The sequence below is a fragment of the Chanos chanos genome, chromosome 8 (genome assembly GCF_902362185.1).
Source record: "Chanos chanos chromosome 8, fChaCha1.1, whole genome shotgun sequence".
Taxonomy (NCBI): Eukaryota; Metazoa; Chordata; class Actinopteri; order Gonorynchiformes; family Chanidae; genus Chanos; species Chanos chanos.
This window is the reverse complement of record NC_044502.1, coordinates 18,634,306-18,647,139: the sequence shown is the minus strand read 5'-3', so window position 1 is coordinate 18,647,139 and position 12,834 is coordinate 18,634,306. Positions and strand designations below refer to the sequence as shown.

At 43.1% G+C, this 12,834-nt stretch overlaps 1 protein-coding gene across 1 annotated transcript in view; it reads left to right on the top strand.

The window, feature by feature from the left end:
* cacna1ia (calcium voltage-gated channel subunit alpha1 Ia) overlaps positions 1-12,834 on the top strand; it is a 109,976-nt gene that overhangs the window by 67,762 nt on the left and 29,380 nt on the right. The window contains exons 12-21 of the mRNA XM_030782955.1: positions 1,252-1,369; positions 1,748-1,903; positions 2,787-2,877; positions 5,429-5,589; positions 6,278-6,778; positions 7,906-8,006; positions 8,573-8,696; positions 8,930-8,998; positions 11,847-12,025; positions 12,461-12,587. Coding sequence (XP_030638815.1) covers positions 1,252-1,369; positions 1,748-1,903; positions 2,787-2,877; positions 5,429-5,589; positions 6,278-6,778; positions 7,906-8,006; positions 8,573-8,696; positions 8,930-8,998; positions 11,847-12,025; positions 12,461-12,587 — 1,627 coding nt within the window. The remainder of the gene's footprint in view (positions 1-1,251; positions 1,370-1,747; positions 1,904-2,786; positions 2,878-5,428; positions 5,590-6,277; positions 6,779-7,905; positions 8,007-8,572; positions 8,697-8,929; positions 8,999-11,846; positions 12,026-12,460; positions 12,588-12,834) is intronic.

Here is a 12,834-nt window from a genome sequence, read left to right as displayed (position 1 = left end):
CATTGATCAGTGTGCCTGAGAGGAATGTGTCTAATGAGTGTGTGAGAGAGATGTATGTCTGATCAGTGTGTCTGATCCGTGTGTGTGAGAGGAGTGTGTCTGATGAGTGTGTGTGAGGTGTGTGTCTGATGAGTGTGTCTGATCCGTGTGTGAGAGGAGTGTGTGTGAGAGGAGTGTGTCTGATTTGTGTGTGTGAGAGGTGTGTGTCTGATCAGTTTGTCCGATGAGTGTGTGTGAGAGGAGTGTGTCTGATCAGTGTGTGTCTGGTTTGTGTGTGTGAGAGGTGTGTGTCTGATGAGTGTGTATGAGAGGTGTGTGTCTGATGAGTGTGTGTGAGAGGTGTGTCTGATCAGTGTGTGTCTGATTTGTGTGTGTGAGAGGTGTGTGTTTGATGATTGTGTGTCTGATGAGTGTGTGAGAGGTGTATGTCTGATCAGTGTGTGTGAGATGAGTGTGTCTGATCAGTGTGTGTGAGAGGAGTGTGTCTGATGAGTGTGTGAGAGGTGTGTGTCTGATCAGTTTGTCTGATGAGTGTGTGAGAGGTGTGTGTCTGATCAGTGTGTGTTTCAGGTGAGTGTGTGAGAGAGGAGTGTGTCTGATGAGTGTGTGTGAGAGGAGTGTGTCTGATGAGTGTGTGTGAGAGGGGTGTGTGCGAGAGGTGTGTGTCTGATCAGTGTGTGTGAGAGGTGTGTGTCTGATCAGTGTGTGTTTCAGGGGAGTGTGTGAAAGAGGAGTGTGTCTGATGAGTGTGTGTGAGAGGTGTGTGTCTGATCAGTGTGTGTGAGAGGTGTGTGTCTGATGAGAGGTGTGTCTGATCATTGTGTGTGAGAGGAGTGTGTCTGATGAGCGTGTGTGAGAGGTGTGTGTCTCAGTTTGTCTGATGAGTGTGTGTGAGAGGTGTGTGTTTGATGAGTTTGTGAGAGAGAGGTGTGTCTCCGATCAGTGTGTGTGAGAGGTGTGTCTCCGATCAGTGTGTGTGAGAGGTGTGTCTCTGATCAGTGTGTGTGAGGGGTGTGTGCGAGAGGTGTGTGTCTGATGAGTGTGTGGGAGAGGTGTGTGTCTGATGAGTGTGTGTGAGAGTAGTGTGTCTGATGAGTGTGTGTGAAAGGTGTGCGTCTGAGGTGTGTGTCTGATCAGTGTGTCTGATGAGTGTGTGTGAGAGAGGTGCGAGTCTGATGAGTGTGTGTTAGAAGTGTTCGTCTGAGGAGTGTGTGTAAGAGGACTCTGGTTGTGTTTTCCTCTGCTCTCTAGCATTCTGGGGATGCATATATTTGGCTGTAAGTTCAGTCTGAAGACAGAAGCAGGAGACACGGTGCCAGACAGAAAGAATTTTGACTCCCTGCTCTGGGCTATCGTCACTGTATTCCAGGTATTGTCTTTATGAATTATTCCACACCGTCAAGAAATCTGACCTGGAAACTTTGTTCTCTGTCCAGAAGACTCTAGTCTGCTCCTGCTGCTCTCTGTTAAACAGCTGCTGCTTCCGTCTCACTCATGAGTCACATTAATAACAGTCCGATATACAATCATGTAAACAACCTTGTTTTCTGCATTTATGAGATTCTTAATATTGAAACCTGGTTTAGTCTCCTGTGTTATATCAGGTCTGATTGTGTGACGTATGTGTGTGTATGTGTGTAAAATATATATATTATTTGTCTTTGTATGTGTGTGTGTGTATATATATGTATGTGTATAATATATATATTTTGTGTGTGTGTGTGTGTGTGTATGTGTGTTTGTTTAGATCCTAACTCAGGAGGACTGGAACATGGTCCTGTATAATGGTATGGCCTCCACCTCTCCACTGGCGGCTCTCTATTTTGTTGCCCTTATGACCTTTGGGAACTACGTCTTGTTCAACCTGTTGGTGGCCATCCTGGTGGAGGGTTTTCAGGCAGAGGTACGGCACTGACCTGAGACCAGCTGCTGCTCTAAGCCCTACAGTTTTCTCTGCGCATCTGAACAGTCTGAGCATTCAGTACATAGATAGACAGAGATCGAGCTGCCTCCCATAGCCTCATTTCAAATACAATGGAAAATATGGACAATACAGTGTGTTTGCTAATAGAGGAGTTTTGTAATGTTTTACAAAGCCCTCTTCCTGAGTGACAGCATGTAGGAAAAGATATTATCAGAAACTGTGAAGTTAATGTTTTACTGAAATGTACAAATGGTTACAGTACGTAGTCATTTTATATTATTAAATTATCAATAATGTAATCTATCACAGACTCTGAACTTATATTATTAGACTTGACTCCTTTGAAAGCAGGTCTCGCTGTCTGGTTGTCTGTGTAGTAAAGCAGTAGTGCGACAGCGTGGAGGACATAGCCAGGTAGCCAGACTGTTAGACTAGGCTAAGTCTCCAGAGATGGGCCAGGAAACTGGGCTTCCAGGTTAGGCTTTCTGTCAGAAAAAGCCCGGTTCCACTGCAGGGTGAGCAGGTAACTGGGCCAGAGAGGTCATGGGGACGAGCAATTCTGTTAGTGAATATTTATGGCTACACTGCTGACTGCTCTGTGGTCTCTCACTATAACAACAAACGTATTAAAAGCCTGTTGGTTTTTCACTGATCATAACTGAATTTTTACAACAGGTGAATGACAATGAAGTTAATGTGTTATTCTCTCTTGCTCTCTCTCTCTCTCTCTCACACACACACACACACACACACATTCTCTCTCTTTATCTCTCTCTCTCTCTCACACACACACACATTCTCTCTCTTTATCTCTCTCCCTCTCCCTTTCTCTCTCTCTCTCTCCCTCTCTCTTCATTAACAGGGAGATGCCAATCGTTCATGCTCAGATGATGACAGGTCCTCCTGTAATTTTGATGAGAATGACAAACAGAGAGATTCTCTTCACATGTCAGGTACACACATGTGCCTTGTGTTAAGATATATTCTAGACACAAACAGGGCTGCTGAGGTCCTTCAAACCATAGCTGTATTCCCAAATCTATTGTCTTGCTTGGGAAAATAAGATGCATTCATTGCATTGCCTCATAAATTCAAATGAATTGACTTTATGGAAGACTAAGCATTACAAAACAGAGGATGGAGGGATGAACTGTTGTTTGGTTTATGAAAATCAGTCCTCTACTTCGTTAGCCCTCTGCGTTTTATCACTCCTGTCTGTCGCTTTTATCGCTCTGTCTGTCTGTTTGGATATAAACTTCACACTGATATTCACTCTCACTCTGTAATGTCCAGAGAGGTGTGTTTTTTTCGCACCCTTGTAATGAAATATCAGTTTTTAGCTAAAATGTTTAAAAATGTTTAAATCATACTTGTTATATATTGCCGTCAGATCATTTTAGCCTCATAAAATATGAGGTTTCTATATTCTAAATAATATATATGTACACGGAGGAGCTTAGTCAGACCCCAGAGACATAAGACAAACTCGCTCACATATACTGGTGTCCTCCGGCGCGTGAGTAGAGCGAAGATGGAGCAGTGCCCATTGAGACGACATTAAACTTTCATTAGCTGGGTTGTAAGTCTTTAATTCGGTACCATAAACAGTGAAATAAGCCGGTTTTCTCACCTCGTACACTGTACAGCAGTATGCTTGTTTGTGTCTGTGGATCTGATGTAACAGATTTAGGCTGGTGGTTTTTCTATGTCCGCATGTACTTGATGTAAATTCTGTATTTCTGTGCTAACTCTTGAATTAATGTCCAATTGTACACGTCCCCTCGAGAAACAGTGGGTGTGCACGGGGGGTTAAGTTGGGGGCTCTGTGGTTTCAGGGTTGTCATGGTTGCACATGTATGTGCGCATAGACTACAAAATCTGATTGATATCATTTGACAAAGCTGCCCTGTTCCTCCCTCCTGCACAAGCTGCCCTGCTCCTCTCTCCTGTTCAAGCTGCCCCGCTCCTGTCTCCTGTTCCAGCTCCTCTGCTCCTCTCACCTTCCCAAGCTGCCCTGCTCCTCTCACCTCCCCAAGCTGCCCTTCTCCTCTCACCTCCCCAAGCTGCCCTTCTCCTCTCACCTCCCCAAGCTGCCCTGCTCCTCTCTCCTGTTCCAGCTCCTCTGCTCCTCTCTCATCACCTGCCCTGTTCTGCTCAACTCTGCATTTAAATGAGAAGAATTGACAAAGGGAAAGGAAAACCTGAAGATGAAGTGAAAGCACTGATGGCATGACATGATGATGACATATCTGACAACAGACTGAAAATGTGCCAAGGGACAATGACCTTGAACTAGCTTGGCCATTCAGTTTGGTACTTTTATATCAAGAAATGCAGTCATGATTGGATTACCTTGTGAATATATTGCTACCAAAAGATACAAATGGCTTCGGCACATGTGCCTAGCTAAGCTAGATAAGTGGTGATGTCTACCTTTTGAAGAAGTCTGCAAGCTTCCTCCTCTTTACTTCACTCATTTCTACATGTAACTTTAACCTCTTAAACTTCAAAATTTAGAGGAAATAAATTTATACAACATACACACATTATCTAAGTGAAAACAGGAGTGTAAAAAAGCTTAATAAACTAAAACTAAACTACAACTAAAATTAACGTTCCTATAAGAGGCAAGACAAAGACCGCAAGCTAGTTCCTTTTCATTAATTAATGTTATAGCTAGGAAATGGTCAAACTAGCCTGCAGTACCTAGCCATAGTGTAATTTGAGTTGCTCTGATATTCTGCTCAGACCAGGATTGTTCTCACAATGCTGAGAGATTTCAATATGTGCTAGCTTGCTTGACAGTTTAACTGGAACTAGAGCTTGCCAGCTAGCTTAATGGAGCAGTTAGCTGGCTACCAAAGATTGGAGGCAACCTGCCACAAACTCACTTGCGTTCATGTGAAACTATCATTTAGTAAAATCAAAACGTTGTTTAAGCAGCATATCAGAGCAGTTTGCATTCTGTTATTAAATGCGTCAGTTTCTGATCTATTTTTCACCCTAACTTGCCATCCACCTATCACTCTGCCATCTGTGCTGTCTGACTGACTGACAAGTGACTGAGGTCGCTAATCTGCTTGGTAGCTTTTAAGGAAACCCACTGACAGAAAAAAGGGAAACCCTGTGATTACATCGCTTCATTTATGTTCTCTACAGCCACGAAGAAAATGTGTTTCAGTCATTGCTTGAATTATTGAGAATGAGAAAAATGTAAAAAAAAAAAAAAAAAAAAAAAATTTTCACATGACCTTGGTCAGAGTCAGTCAAACTTTCTTGTGTAAGCTTGGCAAAGGCCCACTTATGGTCAGTTATAAGGTTGAGTAGGTACTGTAACCTCGTGTCCAAGCATCCAGCACCTGGGAATGATTATTAATGACTGATTATTTAACCACCATTGGCGCTCTTATCCAGCCCAACCCTAAGTGCGACAAGTAAGTATTTCTGAGAAATACAGACCTTGTATTTGGTACTCAAAAGTGCAAATTCTCTATTTTAATTTAGATCCAAAAATCTGCACATTAACCCCCAATGGACACCTGGATCTGGCTCCTGCACCCAACCCTTTGGGACAGTACCAGGCGGAGAGGCTGGCCTTCGCCCTCGGTTCACGAAAGAGCAGCGTTAGCTCTTTGGGCAGAGTTAACCTAGAGCAGAAGGCTTTGGTAAGTCGCTATACTACGGCTAATTATAGCAGAGGTTTTTCCTCTTGAATAAAGTACAGGAAATACTGTATGTCATAGCACTTTAGCGTAACCAACCATTTATCCCCAGCAACAACAACAACAACAAAAACATTAATTAGCCATTATCCCTGCATATATTAACATATGCCGAACTATTTATGAGATGCTTAGAGCATAGAGAGTCCTTACTACCCATCAACTAAGCGTAATAATAGCATTCAGACAGCGGCTGAAGAGACACTTGAACAGGTAAGAGACCATATTATGATAAAATAATCAATTATTTTCATAGCTTTTTAAAAATTCAACAGTTTCTTTTCTGTTTTGTCGGTGAGGAACAGTCTAATATGTAAAAGTCTTAATAATCGTACCTGCAAGGAGAAAGATTATGTGAATCCTACGCAGAAGTGAGAACTATGAATATTAATGAGCAATGAATTGATTTACTGTGAGTGCTACTCCAGTGCCCGACTGAGTTTGGCCTACTTATCATTTGTCAATTGGAGTACAACTGTGAGTACAATTCCTGAGAGAATTACAGCACTTTGTATATCATTTTATGCCAGTTTGACGACTAACTGTGCATGTGCGTGCGTGTATTTGTGTGTGTGTCTGCATGTGCGTGTGTGTGTGTCTGCATGTGCGCGTGTGTGTGTGTGTGTAACAGTGTCCTGGTCGGGCCTCACTCTACCATAACTGGGGTCGTCCTGCCCCTCAGACAGTGTGGAGCCGCAGGTCCAGCTGGAACAGCCTGGGTCGGCCGTCCAGGGGTGTGGCAGTGGGCATGGCTGTGGGCGGAGCTGGGGGAGGTGGCAGCCTGAGGGTGCGTGGCCCTCACACACATCCGGCGGAGCAGGAGTCTCTTCTGTCCCCTCCTCCTCTCCCTCTACCCCCGCCTCTCCTCTCCAGACACTTCGTACCCCGCAGAGACCGCCGGGCCCTGTCACTGGAGCTCCCCGAACTGCTGCAGGTGCCCGGACCCCCCCTGCCCCCTCTCCACCCACGCCCCCGTAAGAAGAGTGCCTCTTCAGGGGTGGGGGGAGGCGGAGGGGAGCACCAGGACTGTAACGGGAAGACTCCTTCTGTGCAGCAGCAGCTCCTGAGTGAGGTATACCCTCAGGTGAATGCACGGAAAGAGCGGGAAGACCTGGAGGACGAGATTGACTATGTGAGTGAGGAGTTCTGTCCGTCACCACACCACTCTCAGACTGTAGATAATACATCTCAAACACAGAACCCTATGAATGATAAAAGGCTTGAAAAACATATCTGAGCTGTTAAAAATATAATGGTTAAACAAGAGAAGAAAAGGGATATAGCCTTTTAATTTTTTTTTTAAACCATTTATTTGCTTATTTATTCATTTATTCCCATCTAACCAGTCAGTAAAATCAAGTAATTTGTTTTTTTGTATTTTTGTTTTTTTTTTATGTTTACTCCCCCCTTTTCCCTCCTTTTTTTTTTCTTTTTTTTTTTTTTTTTATAAATTTCTCATCTCTGACATGTCCAACAGTCATGTATCCATTATGGATTTCCAGCAGTATTAGGACTCCCTAATTTACGAAAATATATAATATATTTTGAAAATTTCCAATTGAACCATTGCAGAATCAGTTTGAATATACTCAGTGGAATATTTATTCATCTGATTAAGCAGGGTCTGGACTAAATTAAATAGCAGTGTTATATGTGCTGTGTTGGAAATGAAAAATATTAATTAGGATCCCATGGGATGCTTTTGAAAACAGACCAATTTCAATCTGACAAAAACCTGATGTAAGCCATTTAAAGCAGTCCAGTTATAAAGCCAGCATAGAGTGAGCAGATGGCTATGGGATTTAGGCTTTTAATATACTCTCAGGCCGTTTTTCTCTAAACAGTTCCAGTCATAACTGTGGTGTTTCCACGGGGACTGGGGCCGTGTCGTGTGAAAGCCACACATTTTCACACCAATTCCCATTAACACACTCATCCCATTTATCCAAAAAGATTTATTCTCTCAGCTCTGTTTAACACAAGTGCATATGAGTAACGGGTCAATAAAGTAATGTGTGAGTGACTGAATGAATGAGTGAAAGTATCAGTGAATGTATCAAAGAATGAACAAGTGAGGAAATGAATGAGTATCTGTGTGAATGAATATGTGTCTGAATGAATAATGACTTGCCAGCCACACAAATACGCTTCTACACGAATTGCCTTAGTGCCAGCAAAACGATTGATGTGTGATGAGAAATGCTTGGTGTGTGTGTGTGTGTGTGTGTGTGTGCGTGTGTACATGCACTGTTCTTCCAGAGTTTGTGTTTTCGGATCCAGAAGATGTTGGAGGTGTACCGGCCTGACTGGTGTGAGACGCGTGAGGACTGGTCCGTCTTCCTTTTCTCCCCTCAGAACAAGTCAGTCCAGCTCTCCTTCTTCCTCCTTTATTACATCTGTTCTCCTCCACTTCATCACTTTCCTCATGGGCTGTGTCTCGCGGCCATGGAGGTGACAGAGAGAGAGGGAGGGAGAGAGATAGGGAGAGAGGGAGAGAGAGAGAGAGAGTAGGCCTTCCGTGTCCCCTGGCATGCAGAGCTCAGTCAGTTTACAAGAGAACAAGACTGTATGGTTGGCATCTCGGCTTCAGATGCTGGAGGGGTCCAGGGGAACATATTTCCTCCTCTTTTACCCATGTGATCAATGGCTGTGATTTGCTGTCAGCTCTTTACAGAGTGGCTTGATTAGGGTATCGATCGACATCAGTGAGATAGCAGCCAACAGTTTCCTCCCTCTGTCTCTCAGACTCCATTAGTTCTCTATTTTCTTTTTTTTTAAAATGACACTGAAATGTGCTTTTGAGGTCTGTATCAAATGTCACATTGATGAATATTTTAAGATATTTCCCTTTATAACTTTTGCCATATCCTTTATATATAATCGCTCTCTCTCTTTTGTCTTTCTCTTTCTCTCTCTCTTTCGGCAGGTTTAGACTGATGTGTCAGTCTATTATTGCCCATAAGCTCTTTGATTACGTGGTCTTGGCCTTTATCTTCTCTAACTGCATCACTGTGGCTCTAGAGAGACCCAAAATCCTGCAGGGTAGTCTGGTAAGATGGGACTCTAACACTGTCAGTACACCACAACACTCTCTGTCATCATCAGTTATGTGGCTGTCATCTGTGGTCACATGGCCACATGTTTTAGCTGTTTTGGCCAGTATTTGTTTTCTTATCACTGCTAGGTCTCTTCTGTGTTAAGACTGACTGCCTTAGTGTACTCTGTGAATTTCTCTCTCTCTCTCTCTCTCTCTTTGTCTCTCTTTCTCTCTCTCTTTCTGTAGGAGAGGCTTTTTCTGACCATATCCAATTACATCTTTACTGCCATCTTTGTGGGAGAGATGACACTCAAGGTGGGTCACTGTGATTTTTTATTTATTTATTTTTTTGTGTGAGCTGACCTGATGTGTCATTACCATATACTGTAATTAAAAATGTAAATATGATTGCACATGCATGTTCTGCCGAGGCGTGTGGAATGTGCTATGACTCTCATCAAGATCTACAGAACTCAGTTAGAGAGGAATAAATTCATTATTTCTTATCATTATAATCCTCTGAAATGGTGATAAAGAAGGTAGTGTGTAATATCAAACACTGGGTAGCATGCATGGCAGGGTTAACAAATTGTATTGGAACTCACACAGCATACTCTCAAACAGAGCTGTGTTAAAACCTGTATTAAACCTTAGACTGTGGAAAAGTAATAAAAACTCAATCACAACCCGTGATGAGTGACCAGTGATTCTGTTTGTCCTCTATGCTTTAGCACAGCGATTCTCAACTCCAGTCCTGGAGGCTCACTGTCCTGTATGTCTTTGTTTTAACTCTTCATTATCACAGTTAATCGAACTAATCAAAGGCTTGATGATTAATTGATCAGTGGAATCAAGTGTGTCAGTCCTAAGTTAAACAAAGACATGCAGGACTGTGGACCCCAGGACTGGAGTTGAGAATCACTGCTTTAGCGTGATTGAATGATCTCGTGACCTCCACAGGTCAGTTATAATACTGCAGAGTGTAGATATATGTCCAAGGTTTAGGGTGGTGTATTTACAGCAGACAAATCCAAATCACAAACAGCGTTGTCCAGGAAAACAGACAAGAGTTCAACACTGTAAAGACCAGAAACATCAAATGCCAGTCAAAGCACCAGATACTCAGAGGAGGATTGTGCACAGAACTCTAAGGCTGTGTTAACACTGCCTGGTAAAAGTGACCCAATTCCGATTTGTTGCTCACAAGTCGGATAAGTATTGTGAACATGAAAACAGGAAAAAGCACATGGAATACGATATTCTCAGATCCGTTTCAGGCCTCGTTCATATGTGGAAAAAAAACAATATCAATCGGATGTCTGCCAATGTGACTGTGATCTAAATGGACAAATCGGATATTTCCTGTAATTATGATTCGCACGTCATTGAAAATGCAACTGTTTCGCATTTTAATGGCATATAACGTTACTCTCACGTGCACAAGTTAACCAGAAGTCAGAGAGGATTGAGCCAGACATTGAGTTAATTAATTTAATTCATTCATTCATTCAGTTAAAGCCACAAGTTAACCAGAAATTAGTGATCATTGCCGCATACGCCCACGCTGCAATAAGCGCTCTCATCTTTCTTCTCTGCCTTGGAGAAGCGGGTTGTTTCAGCCGCAACTTTAAACGCAGGTATCAGATATGGGTCACTTTTAAAAGTAGATGTAAACAGGTGGTCAGAAAAAAATCGGTTATCAGCAGAAAATCGTGAACACAGCCTAAACAGAGCAGCAGTGCTGTGTGCATGTGAACACTCAATAGCTCACACAGAAGCATCTGAAAGTGCTGTTTACATGGAGCAGGCCGACTGAGCGAGTGAGTAACAGGTGTCAGTCATAATCAGGGGAGACAGAACCAGGCCAGACAGAAAGGGACTGAACCCAGAGATTCTGTTTCATTAGCTACATGCCAGTGTATGCAGGAGCCTGCCACACGTGGATGTCTACTCTTCCTTGTCTTTTCTGTCTTCTCTCTTTTTCTTTCTCTCTCACTGTCTTCTGCTCACGCTCTCTCCCTCTCTCTCTTTCTCTCTCCCCTTCTCTTTCTCTCACTCCCCTCTGCTCTCTCTCTCTCTCTCTCGGCTCAGTAATGTGCTTGAGTTTACTCGCTCAGTGCCTCTCATGAGAAGTAATTAGGCAGTGATATTAATTAGAGGCCATTTCCTCTCTCTCTCTCTCTCTCTCTCTCTCTGCGTGGCGGACTCATTCTCTCAGCCTGGCCCATCCGTTCACATGGAAACACTTGGCTCTTGTACACCATCAATTATGTAACCCAATCAATTATTAAGCTTAGGAGCAGAAGAGAGACGGACCTGTCACAATGCATGCTTGGGTGTGTGTGTGTTTTTCTCCTCCGATTACTCGATTACCGATTCATTTTCAGACATAAATTGGGGTCAGACAGAAGTCACATGTTGTTTCCTTGCTTTTGAGTTGTTCATTTCTTTCCTCTTGGTTTGTTAATTTTGTCTGTGACGCTGTCTGTGATTAACGGTGGAAAGGGCCATACGCCGACTAGTTCATTTTCTCTGTCTGGAGGTTATTTCTGTGGCATGCAGGAGGAGAAGTCTCACAGTGTTGCTCAGATTTAGACATGAGACTTTTCCTCAGGTAGTTTCATAGGAATAAAGGGCTTTACTGTCAGAGCTGAGTGAAGAGAACGGTTTTCCGCAGTTTTAGCCTTGGAATCAGAGAATACATAACATTACAAATGGTGAAGATGGAATTCTACGGCGACATATCGTAGGGATCCACAGTGTTTACGGCTGTCTGTGCTCTGCAGTGTGTGCGTGTGTGCATGTGTGTGTGTGTGAGAGAGAGAGGTACTGGGCTGGGAGTCATTAGATGGGTCACATCTAGGACAACCAGGTTTGTCTGTGTCAGAGATACAAAGCCTATTAATATGTCAGTCTAGTGTGTGTATGTGTGTGTGCGTGTGTGTGTGTGCGTGCGTGTGTGTGTTTGCACATCAGTCACTGTCACTGATCTTGTTGATGCTAAATGACTTGAGGCTTTAGTCTTGAGTTCGGACAGCCCCTTTGCTTTGTCTTCACATTTAACCGTCAGGACTGAGCCTCCATCCTTCACTCTTAAGAGCTATGAAAAGTTTGTCTTTACTGTTAAATCCCTCTCTCTCTCCCTCTTTCTCTCTCTCTCTAGGTGGTGTCTATGGGCCTGTATCTCGGAGAGCAGGCGTACCTGCGTAGCAGCTGGAATATTCTGGATGGCTTTTTGGTGTTTGTGTCTCTCATTGACATTGTGGTGTCAATGGCGGGCGGGGCTAAGATCTTGGGTGTGCTCAGGGTACTACGGCTCCTCCGCACTCTCCGCCCCCTCAGGTGAGGAGGAGGAACTGCAGGCATATATAAGTAAATTATTTCTGGAGAGAATGATACACAAAAATCTCCATACATGAATAGTTACATTAGCGGTACTTTTAATATATCTGTAAGCTTGTGCAATTCTTGATATTCCAGTTTGATTTGATTAGTTCTGTTTTGTACATGGCTTTTTCTGAGCTATATTAGCTTTTTACAGGCACTAGTAAACTATTTAATTGGCTTGATGATACATAGGAAAACGGCCTTTGTCAGTATTTCAGCCCATACCACACCACCCGTTTTTAATTTTGTTGTTTATTTATTTCTTTGTTTGTTTATTAAGTAATGTCAGTATGCAGTACGTGCATTGTCAACTCAGTTCAAGCTAGCAGAAAACATGTGAGAGAATGTTAATCCTTCCTTCTCTCCTCCTCTCTTTTTGTCTGTCTGCAGGGTCATCAGTCGTGCTCCTGGTCTGAAGCTAGTGGTGGAAACTCTCATCACCTCTCTCAAACCCATCGGGAACATTGTTCTCATTTGCTGTGCTTTCTTCATCATTTTTGGGATACTTGGAGTTCAGGTACAGCAGCCCTTAGACTTACATTTCTCTCTCTCTCTTTTTCTCTCCCCATTTCTTTGGATGTTTCTGTTTTCAATTCTCTTTTTGCTGTCTGCATTTCTTTTTTCCAAATCAGCTCTATTAATCTCCTCCACTTCTTATTTATTTTCCTCTCTCTCTCTCCCCCCATCTGTCTCCATCTCCATCTCTCTCTCTCATCTCCCTCTTTCCCTGAGTGTTTTGTGTTCTGTCAGTTCCTTTTCAGGTC